At 35.3% G+C, this 19,239-nt stretch overlaps 1 protein-coding gene across 1 annotated transcript; it reads left to right on the top strand.

Annotated features, from left to right (window-relative positions):
• Positions 1 to 11,268: 11,268 nt before the first annotated feature.
• LOC105153568 (uncharacterized) lies at positions 11,269 to 19,092 on the top strand. The gene is made up of 2 exons (XM_011068481.2): positions 11,269 to 14,109; positions 17,621 to 19,092. The coding sequence occupies exons 1-2, from the start codon at positions 12,858 to 12,860 to the stop codon at positions 17,881 to 17,883; spliced, it is 1,515 nt and encodes a 504-aa protein (XP_011066783.1). The 5' UTR covers positions 11,269 to 12,857; the 3' UTR covers positions 17,884 to 19,092.
• Positions 19,093 to 19,239: the final 147 nt, after the last annotated feature.

Raw genomic sequence — 19,239 nt, 5'->3', positions numbered from 1 at the left:
TATTATATAATTATTCGAAGAATTTATTTCAATACATCATTATTTTCAAGCGAATCTCTTATCAAAATTTCCGATTGTGCCATTTGGTCTGATGGACTTGCTATTGTCGATCGTGATTCGTCGACCGGATCGATCGTTAAGGCTGAAATAAAGGAAAATTATTAATGAAATCGTTGGTTTAATTACTAAATTTAATACGACTAGAGAAAAAGAAGTTTTTTTGGCCTGCATTTCTCCCGAAATCGCCATTAATCAGCTTTGACTTTCGCCACAATGAATTTCAATGAATTTGATTATATCGAGTTACGGCTATATCGTTATTAATAAAATATTATAGAATATTATTATGTATCTTTGCTTTTTCATTTTCGATCTCTTTACGCATTTTAAATTGATCGCTATTTTCCTGTGAACGCTACAATTTTGCTTAAAAGAAAAAAGAAAGAAAAGATAAATGCTTTATTACAAAATAAAAATTAGAACATAAGACATATAAAAAAATAACAAGAGATAAATAATAATTTATCTCTCTATATTTATATAAAGAATCATAAGTTTTTGTACAAAAAGGAATATAAGTAAATATGCAGAGTAATGTAAAGTTTGATGAAAGATAAACACAAAATGCGGGCAAATCAATGTAGACTTATATCAACTTGATATTCTAATGGAGACGCAAATTATTTAATTTATTTATAAAATTTTTGAAAAATGTACATAATATCTATGTAAATGATTAAACTAATGATTCAAATGAACAATAGAATATTTTCAATAGAATACTCAAGTTTTGAGATTATTCCATGTCTAATTACAGCTCTTTTCTTTCTTTATATTTCCAGACAAATCTATCAGTAGACATATAAGAGTGTTGAAAACCCAAGGGATTTAATTGTGAAAGATTTTTTACACACATTTTTCCATTCTTTAATATTCTTTAAAAATGAAAGTTTTTTTTAGATAGATGAAACTTTCTTAGAACTTCCTGTTATGTGTCCAACAGAAACTATCTCACATGTTGCTCATTTGCTAAAATAACGACACAATTTGAGAAACCAAGTTTTCCAGAAAATAAATTTCATTGTTTTAAATTATTCAAATTTTGTGATATTAATTTTGAAATGTAATTTAGATGTAATAATTATTTGTTGAGAAATATATAATATGTTCTTTTAGTTGTACTTTTCCCCTTTTTTTAAGTTTTTCTCTTTCTTTTTCAAGCAACTAATGACAATTTTTTGATTGTGTCATTTTTCTATCAATGTAGCGAAATGCTTTTTATGAGTGATCTGTCACATTTAATAAATATGCGATATAAAAATCTTATAGCATTTTTCACTGGGGGAATTAATGTAACATTGGCGTACACTGAGTGCAATTGTACTGTTTTACTGTTTTACTAGTTAATGTATTTTCAGTGTTTAATGTTACACTGATAAAACTAGTGCAAAACAGTTACACTGAGTTCAACTTTTTCTTTAAAGACGGTGAAGACGATACAAGTTGAAATTGATTAAAACTGAGATTGTATTTGTGCTAAAGTATGATGTTACGCGTATAATTGTTATATTATTCTAATTATCTTTATAACAACGACATTGTTTTTTAATTCTAATTTAGTTCTAATATGTAATAACATAAACATTATAATATTTAAAAATTTTAAATTTCAAGAAAAAAATTAATTAAAAAATTTTGTGTAAGAAACAAAGAAATCAAAATATATTATAAAATAAGTAATTCAGCGATGTGTTCTATATTTATTAAATCTATACTATTATTATACTAGTTTTCATGAAAACCTAGCAGGGCGATACATCAGTTTTTTCATTGGAAGACGTTATTAACAGATTATTTAAAAAATCAGTAGAATCAAAATCAACAAAAAATAAATTTTTTAAATAATTGCAAAATAAAACAGAATGTGATGAAGACAAGCATAAATGATATACTTAATTATAAGTGTGCGATTGTATAATAAAAAGTACATATAATTCTTTTAAATTATAAATATAAATCTTTGCGTTTTCTCCACAATTATAATATATTCTTTTTATTATAATACGCTCAGGCATATAGCAACTCATAATCTGCTTTTGATTTTTCATACTTACAAAGTTTACTTTTCATACAAACTTACTCGCGTGTTTTGTTATAAGATATTTTATAATTCGATACTTTAAATTCATTAATATACAAGAAACGAAGAAAAGAATAAAAGAAAAATTTTTTAGATAAATATTCTATACAATGGTTTCTATACAAAATAGACAGTTAGCTGAGTTACAATGAATGACCAGTTATTCCGCAGGGACTATTCCTCATGTTACTAATCTTTCTTTTTCATGCGAAGACACTAATGTCTCGAAGCAGAAGTTGCATGTGTGTCAAAGTTTGCAAAATTTCTGAAATTTCTGAAATTATTGTATCTGAGAAACAATGACAACGCGCAATAGTTTAAAATAATAGATTGACAGATAAAAAAGCCGATGCTGAAAAACTATCACCGTGCTCGTTACGTCATATGCAAATTTCATTAATGATGCAAATTACATTGAGCTGTAAGGGAAAGAAAAGGAGCGTTGCTGTTCTATTAAAATTGGACGTAAAGATGCGTCATAGAAACATGAAACAGTGCAAGATCTGGGTATCAAAAAACGGTGAGAAAAAGAAAATGAATCCGGGAAGGATACGTTGCAACTAAGCGTGCTACCTGTTATACCAAGGTCATGCGGAAGATTCAATATTGATTCAGAAAATATACGAAATCTGTCGGCAAGAGCAGGTCGTTGTCGGAATAGGGAGCTCGAGGTGCACGGTGTTTTTATTTAGTCTGGCGTTAAAGCGTTTAAGAATTCAAACTATAGGGTGCGGCATCTCGATCAGCTCTCCTCCACTGTTTTTAACTGTATCGTTAAAAGATTTCAGTAGATTCTTTAAGAATATTCTTAAGAACAGGAGATCAAACTCTTGAACACCTGGAGATGCGAAGATTTCGAAGTCATCGAGTCTCGAGATTACATCTGATGATACAATGATGCAAGTTTAATAGATTCAGATTTTCTAAAGACTCACATAGAATATATGTACGAGATGGTTACTAAAATGTGTGCGAGGAATTAGGTTTCAAATATTCCAGGATATGAAGGTTGAAGGTACAAATATTTGAGAAACTGTAGAAGTTAATGAATCTAGTAAGGTGAAGAACGCGGTTATATAGATTTTACAGAATTTAATAAAAAAAAAACTTAATATTTAAACGAAAAAAGGAAATGTATACAAATTAAATTTATATTTATACAACATTAAAACATGAAGAAATAAAAAAAATAATTATAGGTGCATGACAATCAAGAGATTTAATTGTTTCCTGATTGATTTAATATCTAGTGAAGTACGATCTTTCAGAAGTAATTTTGACTTCCTTAGAGACCTCATACGTACATTTGAAAAGTTATTGGATGAAACTGTTGGCAAGCCGATAATACAAAGTTCTAAGATAAGGTGTAGCGTACAGTATTATCGACTGAAAGAGCAAAACTGCTTTATCAATTGCAGTTTGGAGTAGTTTGCTTTTTCTTCCTTCTCGAGTGGAGGTACCTCATTGTACGTTGGACAGTATCGATGCACAATAAAGCAGAAAAAAATAGAACGATTCAAAAGTAGAGTGTAGTTCTTGTAACCGTTTATTCTTCTTCGAAAAGTATGCATATATTTTATTAATGTAGTGATAATAATGTTAAATATATATAATAATGTTAAATATATTTAATATTATATTTAATTTTTTAAGGATCTATTAAAGCTATAAATGTATTACCATACAATAAGAACTTTAAAAAATAAATTAATTTTTGAATTAGATATATTTCATATTTTGAAGATAAAAAAAATTTAATAAATTACAAATGTAAAACACTTTACATGATAATTTTGTTCTTCAGTTGTAAGCAACTTTTGAGCACTAGTTCTGTTTTGACAATATCACTTCATGATCTTTAGAAACTTAAACAGAATAAAAGAATTTTTAATTAGGCCATTAGTCTGAGAGAGAGAGAGAGAGAGAGAGAGAGTGTGTGTTCAAAATATTATTCAAATAATTATACGTAAAAATGGGAGAGTCGAGAAAATATCTTTGCTTGTCTTTCACACTTTCTGTATCGCGTCGATATGAATGTCCAGTGCTTCTCTCTTGCGTCTTCGCCGCTTCTTTATCATCAATATTTAACATGTAGAAGGATAGAGATGCTGTCGAAAACTCGTACGAGTCGTACACGGAGCGTCAAGCGAATGTGAGTGCGCAATGGAAGACGAGGAGAGATACTTTTTTTGGTATCGGCCTCTCGCTCTTCGCTGGACGTTTGAGACAGATGGTTCACGTCCGATAGCTCGTAACGATACTCCGTCCTGTAAACATCACGCTGATGAGAAAGAATTGTCCGCACCATTGCTTGAGGTCGAAGCGTGTTCTATGTGAAAGGATCGGTCTTGAGATTTCCAACTTGCCAACGTTTGAAGGTGGGAGAAAGAGTTGAGATTTATATCTTCCGGTTCGTCGCGAACACAATTCCCGGAAGATGCTGCGCGGAAACTATTGTTGTAATAGATTTCATAGATACGAGATTCACAAGTTGATTATCCTAACATTGTGATATTTATCTCGTTAATAGAATTCGCATTTAAGAGTAACAATCAAATCTGTAAACTGAACAACAGTGCTAAAAGCACGAATTAAATTTTGAATTGCTCTTTATTTTCTTTTGAATTATTTTTAATTAATCTGTCTTTTAATAATAAAAAAAATCTCTGTAAAAAATAACTATATAACTTTAAATTATTCTTTCTATTAATCTAAGTTTCAAGCTAGTCTTCGATAAACGCGCACAAAATGAGCGCATTTAGCGCTGGTATAACAATGAGTATCGGAATGCGGAAAACTGGAATTGGAGACCGACACCAATGATTCGCGGAGTAAAAGCTGTGTTGCATTTGCGACTCCTCATTCTATTCCGGTAGCCTTCTAACAAACGGCTCGTTAATGTTTAACGAGGCTGTTAAGTCCCGAGGCGGCAAGATGGCCGCAGCTGTAACGTTCCAAGTTCCATTTGGATGGTGTACGAGAAAAGCGGTAATAATAATTTTTTACCTCACGCGTACTTGTTTGAAATAATCAATTGTCATAATTTTATTATATCTATTAATTATTATTGGAAAACTATTTATATTAATTAATATTATTTAAAAGATTATTTATATTAATATTACAAATTTTATTTTTTTTGTATATCATATTTTTTTCTCTATTTTACGTAATTTCAAATTAGTACAAAAGATGTTAGTTACGCCGCCACAGATGTATAATTACTAACTGTTATAAAAAGTTATTTATACTTTAAAGTGATCCGAACATGCTAAAATGAAAATATCATTAATTGTAAGAGAGATCAACACAGGAATATGCTGTTGCGCGACATCAGTAATCCGATTCTTCAGATCTTCGCTTTTATCGGATGTCTTATCTTGTGCAGCAGAAGTATCTTTTGCCATGAACACATCCGTGAGGACCTGCTTTGCGTCGATGAAAGAAAAAAGAGAGATGCCAGAGCAGAAAAAGTACGAGCAGAAGACCCGAGACGAAACGTCAGTGAGATCGTGTCGGAACAACCCCCTACGGTAGTCAAGATCTAAACAGTAAAACATAGGATTAAGTGGGGTACATACGTTACATAAACAGCTAAACTCTACGGGGGTACGGCCACGAATAGTGAAAAATCTCGGTTCTTAGGGCGCGTCGCGAGATACTATCTAATCCCATAAATCACTTGGTAAAAGCAATAAACACGGTCGATAAATTATTACGTTGTTTATAGAACGGTTTTCCCGCGTGCAGTGCTGGAAAAATGTCATAATGTCATTCAATCTCTGAAACAAATTATATTAGTTCTTTTATAGCAGAGATTTATTATTGCGACAATTGAACACAAATGAGGACTTTAGTTTAACTATTAACTATTAACAAACAAAAAAACCAATGCAGATATATTTTGTAAATTGTAAAAAATTACCGCTTGCTTTTTTCTTAATTCTTCATTCCTCTTCTTTTTTTTTTTTTCTAGTCAAAATTTGTCACTGTAAACGCGAATAGAAAACAAATTGATGTATGACTTGGCGATTCCATCCACAACTCGTCTGCTCCGCTTTTCTCAAGCACCGATAATTTCTCCCGATTTCTGCGGCTCGTCCTCGGCACACGCAGTGTCTGGATAATGTTTCTTTTGCGTAAGATCACGGAGTTCGACGAGAAAGAGAGAGAAAGCAAGAAAGAGAGGGAAGGTTAGTTCTCAAAATAAGACACGTTTATCCGGCCATGCTGGTTATTTCGGAAAGCGCAGGGTTCTTCTTCTATACGCGGATTTCGATCGAAAATCGCGGAATCGCACCGTAGGTGATCGTGCGTCTTATCCCTAATGCAACGGTTCTCAGTACGGTTTTTATTAATGTCGATGAAAATTATAAATCTGTAAATGGATCGTCGAATTTCCACGTGTGTGTGTTTCCGAACAATTCACGCTCCTGGCGATCTTCAATCTTGATATAATAAACTATGGGGAGAGAGATCGCGTGAAGATAACAAACACGACGAGCGCCGCCCGAGTGGAAACTCGCGAGATTTTCGATCAACGTGGCGATCGAGGTAGAGAAAATCGACGTGAAAATCAAAGTGAATCGACGTGAATTAGCGTGATTCACAATGGAAAAATTAATGGAAAAGATGACGTAGGTACTATAAATAAAAGCGTTACTCGATCGTTTGTCAGAGCTATTGTTGTAAAGAGAAAGAAAAGTCGCTCAGCTCGGCTCAGCTCGGCTCGCTGCCTGTTGCAGCCTCCGGCGCTTGCAAAGAACACGTGAAGCTCCAAACCCCACGGCCACCCAGGCCGCCATCAGACGTGCCGACGAGATACTCTGTTTACACGATACCGTAATTTTATACCATCGCCGTCGATCGTGGTCGCCGCACCGCCTTACGAACCCTCTCCTCGTCTTTTAGCGCGCATCCGATACGCGCGTGTTACCGCGGCGTGTCGACTTTGTTCGACCATTCACAAATGCACCTGTTGACGGTTTCGTCTTACCGCACGTTTTATCGTTCAAAATTCGTTCGAAACACATCGCTCGGAATTTCCTACCATTCGCAAGTTAGTTCGTTATCCCTTGTACGACTGTTTCATTTTTTTTCTACCTTCCTAAGCGTGCGTGACAAAATAAACATAAGTATAAACGATACTGCATAATTTATAATACAGTACGAAGTTATAATAGCCCGAAGAGAACAAGAAAATCAAAATAATATCAATCAGACGTCGTATTGACTGAATTTATGTCATTTTTCATCATGACAAAAAGTTAAAATAATATAAATTCGTAAAATCAATACGTCAAATTGATATTATTTTGATTTTCTTGTTCTCCTTGGGAGTGTGTAGAAATAATAATTTTTAGGAAAATAATTATCGTTTCAGGATTGTGTGGAAAGCAAAATAGTTTATTAATTTCTTTTCTTTTTTGAAAAATCATTTTTGTCCACAAGAAACTTGGATCCAGCAGGAAAAACGACAGTATCTAATAATCGCTTTCGGAAACATAGCCGAGGTAATTAAAAAGACCGCCCTGCCATATACGTATAAACGCGCGGAAGCCACCCTGACCGTAATCTCTGGTTCCGGTCTGCGGTTTTCCTACGAGCACACGTGCAACCGACACGAGTTTTTCTGGGGTGGTCCTGGTTTTGTAGGCGCTTTTATCTTAAATAAAGCATCCATGGCCCTTGCAATAAAGTCGCCCGATTGTCTACCAATCCGCCGACTGCACAGGAACTCGTCGAGAACTTGCTGGAGAACATCAATAATATACTTTTTCGTTACATTATAAACAATTGACAAATGGAAATTAACGAATAAATAAAGAACGAAGTGGTAAGATATGGCGATATTTCCTGTAGTGTTAGATTCCAAGTATTCTGTGTACACAAATATTTAATTGTCACCCGAGATGCGCTGTACATCTTCCCACTTTCCTCTGGTTTTTATGACGGAAGCCAATTACTTTCCCTTGGAGAGGCACTTGAGACTGTCGCAGAAAATGTCACGGGAGGGCTCGAAAGTAGTAAAACGGTAAACAGGCGAGGGTTGTTTTTCGGTTTAAAGAAGGAAGAGACAGGAGAGATCATCACGAGGGCCAAAACACTTGACTTTCAACCCTTAAGACACGAGGCTCTTTACTAACGTGGGCAGCCTTCACTAGCGAATGATCGCATTTTAATGTAAGTATAACAATACAAAAAAAATGGATATTGTTTTTCTTTCCAAAAGTTTCTCTTGAAAGAAGGAATCCTTTTTTATGTAAAAAAGGATTCTGTTACGTAAAAAAAGATTCCTGTATAAAAAGAATCCTTTTGATATTAAAAATCTGTTAGTAATATTCTATTTTAAATTCTGAATTTATATTTTTTCCAAAACACAATCTTTCGGAACAAATTAACATGTGATAGAATCGCATAAAATTCGAATTTAATTTACAGCGATAGCATCGCCTTTTATTTTTATAGAATTACAGTAATCAGAAGAACTCGATATGTACGATATACAATATTCATTGTTATAATTAAAGCAAACGAACTAAGAAAACGGATAGACGACACAGATCGCAAGAAGAAGAATCCGATGCTCGTTGCAGAGAGGAAGTACGAAGACAGAGACAAGATGGCCGCGCTGCTGCTCTTTCGTCGGCTCGTTTGCTTTAAGGCAAACAAACTCTTCCTAAGAATTCGTGGTCTACAGTATTCACCGTGTGGTCTAACAATCTCGCCATCATTTCTCTAATATTCAATTTAATTAATAACAAATGAATTATTGATGATCTGTATAGATTATTATATAGACCTAATATTTGTTCTCTACCTTCTTTCTTGAGCAACATAATTCGAAAAAATAAAACAAATGCGCAATTTTTTTCAGAAATTAAATGTTTGTTGCTGCGATCGAGCATGAAAAATTGTCGACCTTTATTACAAAAATTTGAGTAAGTTTTTAAATTAAAAATTGATCTTACACGGTGGACGATTACTATGTCAATTGTAATAAATTTTATTTTAATTTATCTGGATACATTTCGTAATTTTATAGCATCTCTTTTCTTTTAACGGATGCACTGTTTTCAATGGGGACCACGGTGAACTCTCGTATTTTATGAGTAAAATTTCCCTTTTACGACCTCTCGAAAGTGCCATCCCTTCGAGATCAGTCTCTTAAGGATCGTAATAAAGTGAAACACGTGGAATAGGGCGCCGTGATAAGGCATGAATTCTCTTTCTGTCGTTGTTGGTCATTCGACACTTGGTCACGCGTGAAGGCGAATAAACATCTCATCCCGATCGACCGACATTGACACTTCGATCATTGATGTCCTCTTTGGTATCGAGTGACGATTGCCTGATAAGTATCGTTCGAAGACGTACAAGGATTTACACGCACAGCAAAATGTAGAAAATTATTTCTAGTCTTTACAGTCATTTATAATTATATCGTAAGCAAATCGGAAAGACAAAATATATGTGATAATTCTTTAATCGAAACAGATTTAAAAAAAAAGAATGTATTAGATGTCTGAATAGTGTACATATATATTTGAAAATATTAGACATTCTCTGTGTACTAATTTATTAATATATGTTTCAAAATAAAGCAATATTTCCAAATCCTTCAAATTTTCGCGAAAAAGAAACCGCTTAGAAAATATGCGGACGTTAAATTGTCCAATTAATTATCTTTTTCTAGATAAAACATTAGAAATATTAAAAATATCAAAAGAAAAAGCACAAGATGTAGTTAGTGATATTTAATTATTCTTGCAGACTGATATTAAGAAATCTACTTCTGAGATATCAGTTGTTTCACGTCACCGTATGAATGAAATGCATGAGTTTGATTGGGATAACATTAAAATTTTAGATACAGAACAATCATTGATGAAACGAAGAATTTCAGAAATGATACATATTAAAAACCAAATAAGTGAGATCAATAAATAAAGTGATACTGAAGGTTTGCCTGATGTTTATCTTCCTCTTCTAAAGAAAGATCTCTCTCGCACTTAATAAATAATTCGAGAACTTTCTAAACTATTTGACTCATGGATATAAATAGCGGAAAAATATGTGATACGATCAATAACAACACATAGTGTCATGACAAATTTCTATCTGTGATTGTGTGATCAATGATTATACTTGAAATTCATCGATTTATTTTGCTGTAAAACAGGTAATGTTTCTTTTGTTTTACACTCCGTTTTAAAAGATATTAATAATAAAATAAATGCAAACACGATTTTTACAATTATAACACACGACGGTTGAATTTTAATCCAACTTGATGTAACTCTGCGTCTTAAGAATATTATTAATTTTACTGAAGAAGGCCAGATTGTGGCCGAAACGTTTAATGTTTTTATTGTAATTTGTAATGCAAGAATAATTAAATGTCATTAACTATATCTTGTGCTGTGGTTCTTTATGCTCTTTCTTTTCGTATTTTTTGAAATTATAACCACATTCGTTTTTTACATTATTAGAAAGATTATTTGAAGATATTTTAATTGAGATACCCTTAATTGTTAGCAATTGAATTATTAATAGGCAAATAACTTCAATTTTTTGTCGAGTTTAACTGTTTCGTTTTATAATCACATGTTGGTTCCAAATTTGAAGAAAATTGATGTAGGAGATTTTCGCTCGAGGAAAAAATTGTTATTTTGTGACAACTCTGATATAGATAGCTAAGGCGGTTCTACGGGCGGAGCAAAACTCGCAGCATCTCGTTGGCTAAGAAATGGACCAATAGGCTTCTCTTCGTCTTCGCGTCATATGCATTCGCGGCTGTGCATCACGCGGTTCCGAAGACGGATACATTACTCATCGTAAGTATACAGATAGCGATATCCGACGAAGCAATACTCACTTGTAATTTTCAAGCAAACTAAGTATGAACCGCTCGTGTAAAGGATATTGGCGAACGCTTGAACGTTTACATCGTAGTGGGATTTTTGCGTCAATAAACCGATATCAAGTGTACTCTCGTGATATCTTGAAATCAATGTACAATTATGAGAATTTTAATTAATTTAAACCTAATTTTTTTTTGATGGAGAAATAACAGTTTTTAATTATATCTTCAATTATTAGGTGTTGGAATTAATTCGTAGCGTTTTTTAATGAAAGAATGTTATTTATTTCACATGAGCATTAAAAAATACATTAATGAAAGTACTTCCCATCACTTGTAAAACGCTACGAATTAATTTCAACACCTAATATATTGGATATTTTGACAAAATATGAATAAGTAAATGAAATCTCAACGTAAAATTTGAAGTTCAAGTATAATTTTTAATTTAAGAAGATTTTTAATTTTGAAATTACAAAGATCTTCATATTTAACGATATTTAATATTTAGGATTGATAAGCGATTTTGATATTTTTGCAAATATTATTGAAAAAACATTATTAATTACTGTTTTATTAAAATATATTGATGTATATATTTAAATAAATGTTATTCGATTCATTATCATTTTAAAATAACAATATTTTAAAATAACAATAACAATATTTTGATTCGGTCGTTATTTTTCTCTAACGCAAATATCATGATATAAAACCATGTAAATTAACATTAAAAAAAAAATTTGTTTTTGCGACATATATTTTTCATACGTTTTTTAAATTTGTGATAAATATATCTCTCTTTTTCACGAGTGTCTCATTTTGATCTACACATTCAACTTTGGAACTAATGAAAAGGTAAAAGAATTAATGTTTCTGAATTTTCAAGATATCTCTTGGACGACTCTCAGACGTCTTCTGGATTTTTTTAACATTCTAAAATCATGCAGATTTTAATCAACATTTCTTCATTTCTTGGATATACACTTTCCACGTCACTTTAACGAGCGAATATCAAATTCTATCCCATACTCTTTTGGCAGAATGAAAAGATAATTATAACATTCTTGTAATAATTATCGTAACAGACTGTAATGAGCCGTACGACGTCACGTACCTTCGCCGACAAATCCAAATAATGTCATTACGCAATTCGCTTCCCCATAATTCTATGACGATGAAAGGAGAAGACGTTGGAGTCGAAGGCGGTACGGGGCGCCATTGAGCGCAGCATCCGACTTTTCGTATGGAACATCAGCACATGACCAATCCGAGTCTCGGATACCCGGACTTGGTCCGAACCGCCCACGTGGGAGACGCCCGTTTCTGACCCTGTCACGCCGCGATCAACGTCATCCGTGGTCCAGATTCCGCTCCCGTGCCATGCGAGGCGAGCAGCAGTCATCCGAAAACACTTAGCGGCGCATCATAGCCGACTCGAGCTCCGACGTAAGCCCGTTACGTGCCGACGAAGCGAGTCTAAATAATTGACCCCTCCGCGGCGGAATCGCGCAAACAATTTACATCCAACCGTGTAAATATCCGCGACCTCGGCGTCGCGCTTACTACAAGGCGGCGAAGGTCCCTCTTTGGCGGCGGGGGCCGTTGCTCCGCTGAACGATGGGATCCTCGAACGGATCGGCTTGATGTTGATTTTTCAGTAAAATATAGCGCGTGACATTGCCATTTTTTGTACAATCCTTCGGGTTTCCAATCGTGCCGAGCATCACTCGAAGAAATCTTAGTGTGTTCAAAGATTGTGGTACTCCGAATATATCGTGGAAATCCGAAGGATATATTCGCGTGTAGGATGTTCGCCACGGGCGGACTTTGACGGCCGGGAATCAAAGCTCGATGGACCAGAGCGTGATCGTGCCGTCGATGCCCCGTGACCCTGGTCACGTCGACAACGTGCGGTTGACCATGAAGAACGAATCCGACGGCAGCAATCTGCACCAGCAACAGGAACAGACGGTCGTCGTGCATCCAAACTCTTTGACCGCACGATCGGCGATATTGCCGATGAGCGCAGGTAGTCTGTCCCAGGAGACAAGCTTGGAGCCGCTCATGTGCAATCCGACGAGTAGCGAGATGCAGGCGAGGAAACCTGGTGCACGACGGCAGGAAAAACCGCCGTATTCGTACATCGCGCTGATCGTAATGGCGATCCAGTCGAGTCCAGGCAAGAGGCTGACCTTGTCGGAGATTTATTCATTTTTGCAGCAGCGTTTTCCTTTCTTCCGTGGCACTTATCAGGGCTGGAAGAACTCGGTGCGCCACAATCTCAGTCTGAACGAGTGCTTCATCAAGCTACCCAAGGGTTTGGGACGACCCGGCAAAGGTCATTACTGGACCATCGATCCGTCCACAGAGTACATGTTCGAGGAAGGCAGTTTTCGGCGGCGACCACGCGGCTTTCGACGCAAGTGTCAAGCCGCGTTGAAGCCGCAATATCCGCAATATTATTCGAGCGCCGCACCCGGAGTCGGCGTGCAGACGCCCGGTCCCTACGAAAATTTAACCGCCGGACCTGGTGGCATCGAATACGCGAACGGTTATCAGAATCAGTACCAGAACTACCAGGAGTACGCCATGTACGCGCCGAGTGCGGCGGTGTCCGCCGATTGGGCATATCCGGAGAGTTCAGCAACGTACAAATCTGGACCATCGATAGCCGAGGTGACCTACAAGACCACCGAAGTCACGTATAAGACCGGCGGCGAGCCAACGCCGGTCTACAGGAACGGTGAGTTAGTGACGTTCAAGAGCGAGCCTGGAGCTTTCGGTGCTCGTGGCCAGGATCAGCTGACGGCGTACAGGCCGCCAGCCGACGGATTCTCAACGATGAAGGATCATCATCCGCAACATCACGCCGACTACAAGGACGAGGCCATGATGGGTTATAAGTGTGCCAACTCGACACCTACCACTCAAGCGCCTGGACAAGATTATTATGTCGGTTATGGCCTCGCGGGGGTCAACAATGCTGCCGGCCATGGTGTTAACATCACCATGCAATCTATGCAGGAGCAACCGGGTAACAGCAGTCCTGTGACCAACGTCAGTTCGCCGCACAGTGGATGTCCGACTCCTGCCGCGGATCATGGTGAGTAGTATTATCGTGTAACTTTACAGTGTCTTCCGTTTTGCCGTGTGTGTATTTTTAATCGTGTTATTAGTTGCCAAAGCATTGCAAGTTGCTAAAAATTAGTCTCAGTAATTTTTAGAACAGCTTTCTTTGAATCATTATTCGGATTATGAGTTTGTGTCATTAGTTTTTAAATATAGCTTATAAGTTACATAATTTTTTAGTGAATTTTGTAAAATGTTACGAGTCGGAAAAATCTCTAAAACTTTAATTTTAATGATATATGATCGGATGACCTACTTAAAATATTAAAATAACTTATAATAAGCATATAATATAATATAATACTAAAAGTGAAATATAAAATACGAAATAAAAATATAAAAAAAAATTGCAAATAACGGAAGATAGAATGATTTGAAAATGAGAGGCGTGAGATATTTACTCGAATTGAAGATAACGCGAGAAGGTATTTGAAGGTATTTTGAATTGAAAGCGATCTTTTGGAACGTTGTTGAAAAATTTTTCAAAAATTTATACGAGCTTGAACAAAATACAAAACCGCAGAACACGACGCGAACAAATGCAACGTAACGAAATCATGCCTGCAATGATTTTTGAATTCTTTTTGCATTGCGAGAATAACGTTGATGGATCCGCGACGTCATTTAGGGGCCATCTGGAAAATTGGAGACAGTTTACGATCTTTCAGGCGCCGTGTCCTGCAAAGTAAAACGACGGCACTCTTTCGAGCCTTCCATCCTTCCTCTATAGCTATAGAATTTCATGGGTATATCAGGTCAAAGTTCGTCAAATCGATACAAAAGAGATAACGTTTTATTTTAGGAGAGGTAATTTTTTTTATTAATTCTTATTTAATTGAATTCATACAGTTAAAAATTATTCTCGGCTTTGATATAATATATAATGTAATTATCACAATTTTTATTATATGAACATATTTTATATCACTTTAATTCAATTTCATTTTTTAAATTACATATGTTATATAGTGCTCAATAAATCTACAATGCATAAATCTACAATGCGTAATTATATTTACAAACAGTACAAACATGCACGATATTAATTGTAGCGAATCCTGCGTACTGCATTTATCTTCACATCACATAAAACAAAAAATATATAAGCGTATAATAAAGTGTATTTAAATAATTTTTGTATTAGTAAATAATTAATATAAATGTATTTAGATAATTCTGATTGACCATAATAGCATGTTAAAAAGATTAATATCACTGGAATACATAGGATGGGTGGATACAGTGCACATCGTCGCCGTTGACAGAAACGATTAACCGAGGCGACGTCCCTGTCACGCCTGTACGACGTTTCGAGCTCGTAACTTGTACCTTGTAACTTAACACGTGTAACCCGCCGTAAGACTGGAAGCGTCGTTTCCTTTCCTCGCGAGATTAATTTAGCCAACGTCTGCGTCCAACAACGCGATAATAAAAACGCTCGTTAACACCGCGTTATGGCAACGATAACAAAACACTTGACAGTTTTCTCTATGCGAGGCAAAGATATCGTACGTGCTGAATTTGAAATACGTCTTATTCGCAGCCTACGCAATTATACTTTAAATTCGTTTTCTTACAGCTGTGAATTGTTTTGTGTTGATGATATTTTAGAAAGGCATCATTTCTTTGATAAACGAAGTCGGTATGATAAGTAGACGTTTCGTGCATCAAAATAATCACTATTGAAGTGAAACGCGCGTAAAATGCTTTTTGCCTCTTCAGTGTAGTCGCGTGCTAGCAAGTGCGCGCTCGAATCGTTTATCGCCTAAATATTTATCGGAGGTATAAACGAGGTGACTTAATTCGGCCTTAACCCTACGGAGAATGGAGCATCGTAATATTTACAGCGTTAACTTACCAACAGCATGTCGAGATCCGCAAATCATTCATTTAAACCCTCGTAAGTCTTCGATTCGCTCTTAAACTTTTCAACAATTATCAGCTAATCTAACAGTTTTATTAAATCTCGAATAAAATCAATTGTTTTTCCTTGAAAAAGCTTTCCTTGAAATATATTTTTTGAGAAAATGATCAAATGATTTATTCTAAATACTCACTATTTCTGCAAGTTTAAAGTATCTGAAAAAAATTTTCAGATGTATTTTAATTACGTGTAATTTGATATCATTGTGCGTTCAACTTAATTGATCGAAGTAAGCGGCGAAAAATATTCATCGGTATGTTTCAAAGTTTCTGAACAAAACACAACAAAAGCTTCGATCTATCCCGATTTACGAAAATTGGTCTAATCTCGATTAAGGAGAGTAAGTCTCTCTCTCCTCTGTATCTCGATACAACGCGGATCGACAGGAGATAAACGCCGCCACCCACGCTTCCTCCACCGCAGACTTCTTCTTGTTCTTCTTCTTCTTATTCGTCTTCCGTCAGTCACAGTGAAGTGTAAACGAGATCGATCCACACAGACGCCACGTAGGCATGTCTTTTTACTTTTCTTTACACGCCGTGCTCTCCGTATATTTCTGGAGCGCGATCTCTTTGCTCGGAACTATGGCCTGTTGTGCCGGTATTCGGTTAGAAGCAACTTCTGTGCTTCTTGAAAGCCAGCATCCTCGCGCGGGCTCTGCCCGCGGGCTTCTTCGTGTGCTTCCGAAGAAGAGAAAAGGAAAAAGAAGAACAAGAAGAAATGGCGCAAGCACGGTCGTGCCCGAGAGCATTTGGATCTACGGAGAGGGATTTTGACTGACAGCAGCGCCATCGGACCACCCACGTGGACGTCTTTCCGAGGCGTCGTGATGTCGAATCGAGAGAACTCGCCAATCTTCGAACGAGTGACATGACGTAATTTCGAAATTTTAAAGTTAGAAAGTTAAAATATCTAAAAGATTAAAAATTTGCTCGATATATGCAAATATTTCAAGCAGTTTTGTTCAAGAAAAGGAAAGAGTTTTCAAATCGTGATCGAGCAAATCTGTGAATCCACTTGTGGAAAAGCAAAAATTGATGTATGGGGATGCAAAAGAGAAAAGAAAAAAAAGTCAGAATAAAATTGAGACACGAGTGAAGAGGTCGCTCGAGAGGAAGCTACTTGAGAACTGGCGGAGCTTTAGATTTATGGGTGCCTGTGCTTAAGTACCAATTTCTATCGTGAGATCTTTCGTTTCTTTCCACCATTACTCTTACATCGTGTGCATTCTTAAGTAGCAAAACTGGATGAAATCTTATCCGGATACGTAGAACATTTGAAGATCGGGATTAAATATTTTCGGATTTCACACTTTACATTAAAACGGACAAAAGAAGTATCCACAAGTATCCTTATAAGCTATTAAAGATTAAAAAGTAATAATTGACTTTTAAGTAAAGTAATTTAGGTTAAAGCACATGTTTTTAAGCACAGTAGTTCAATTGTAATTTCACTAAAAAAAAATTAATTCTAGATTGCTAAGAGAATTTCAAGTATTTAGAAAAGTATACTTTTACTGAAGAGACGGCTTCGAAATAATCGATAATGTAATCTGTTTCAGGAATAAAAATGCAATGCACCAATTCCAACTCCAGTTCGAACAGTTCTGGTGGCGGCATCATTGATCGGAAACCATCTTATTTTGCGCATCCGGGAAGCTCGGTGACCTTGAGCTCTCTAGGTTCACTAGGTTCGTTAAATCTGAGCAACATCGGCGGCCTAAGCATATCCAACATACCTGGCACAGTTTCTACGAATATTCATCACGCGTCGACATCTCCACCCACGACGATGTACTACGATCAGATCAAATACAGTATGTGAAGACATATTTTTTCCGAAGAAAAGAGACAAGTCATTAATCCGTTAAATTATTGATCACCATCACGATTGAGCGTAAAGTTTGCTTTGTTCGTTAAAATTTGCTGAAGATGATCCTAAATGAGACCGAAACGTCCGAAGAACTTGTAATGTAATAAATTTTATATACAATTATTAAAAAAAAATTAATCGCGCTAGTACTCTCATTTGTCACATTATTTCTACATTTATTATCGAGAATCCTGTACTATAATTTATTCGTAAAATTGTTTCTATTAATTTCGTATCTCGAACGTTGAAACGCTTCACACTTGTGAGAATGAAAACGACCAATCTTAAGTTCTCTCACGTGCATTCCGATATTATTTGACAAAAAAAGTACGCAGAATTAGAAGTTAAATTTAACAACATGGCAGTTTTTTGTTAAGTAACATTGAATTCAATACGTGAGTTCTTGTAAATCTTTTACTTTGAACACTTCTTACATTTTCACACATATTTTCGAATTAATAGGACATAATCTCGCTAGCTATAAAAATTAATATTTTATTAAGTTCATTAACATTTATTTGCTCTATTTAGAATTGGAAATCATTGACCTACGCGCACACAATTTTAGAATTGCAGATTTTTCAAGATCTTCATAGATCTTCATAGATCCAATAAATTCGTAGAAATATACATGAGAAAGATGGATAATTTGATTTCTGATTTACGGACGTAAATAAACAAAGTATGTAAAAAGGAAAATGTAAAATATAGTTACGGAAGATGTATCATGAATATCACGACTCACACAGCAGAAATATCCCGAATACAGGGTTGGCCATATTCGACGGAAAGACCTTGAACCCTATTAAATGATAATGATTTTTAAAATGAACAGCAAAAAATGTGTTTTTTTCCCATGATTGAAAAAAAAACATCTTTCCGTCGAATATGGCCCTGTATATCATACGGATATCTTACACATTGCGATATCTTTAGATTGTTCTTGTGACATAATTTGGATATTTCTGCTGTATGAAAATCAATCGTGGCTCAAATGCATATAATGTGACGCGCATCGAGAGATACATCCGCTTTAAACAATTGCGGTTGCTATCTCTACCGTATCCTATTTATATTTATAATTCATTAATCGATGTAATTAATTTAAGTCTTGAACGCAGAAAGTAAGTCTGTAGAATTAAATAATGTTTGCTAAAAAAATTCTCTGTTGATCTCTTCACTAATCTTGTGCCTGATTTTCCATCCTGATATTATTCAAAAAGTATAAATGTTCATGAAAAATGTTCACGAAATTTTAATGATTTTTTTTCAGAACATTAGATATAAGATAATAATTGTAAAAAAATA

The sequence above is a fragment of the Acromyrmex echinatior genome, chromosome 5 (assembly GCF_024713525.1).
Source record: "Acromyrmex echinatior isolate Ae372 chromosome 5, ASM2471352v2, whole genome shotgun sequence".
In the NCBI taxonomy this organism is placed as follows: domain Eukaryota; kingdom Metazoa; phylum Arthropoda; class Insecta; order Hymenoptera; family Formicidae; genus Acromyrmex; species Acromyrmex echinatior.
The sequence above is the reverse complement of the archived record's forward strand: the minus strand, read 5'-3'. Positions and strand labels throughout refer to the sequence as shown.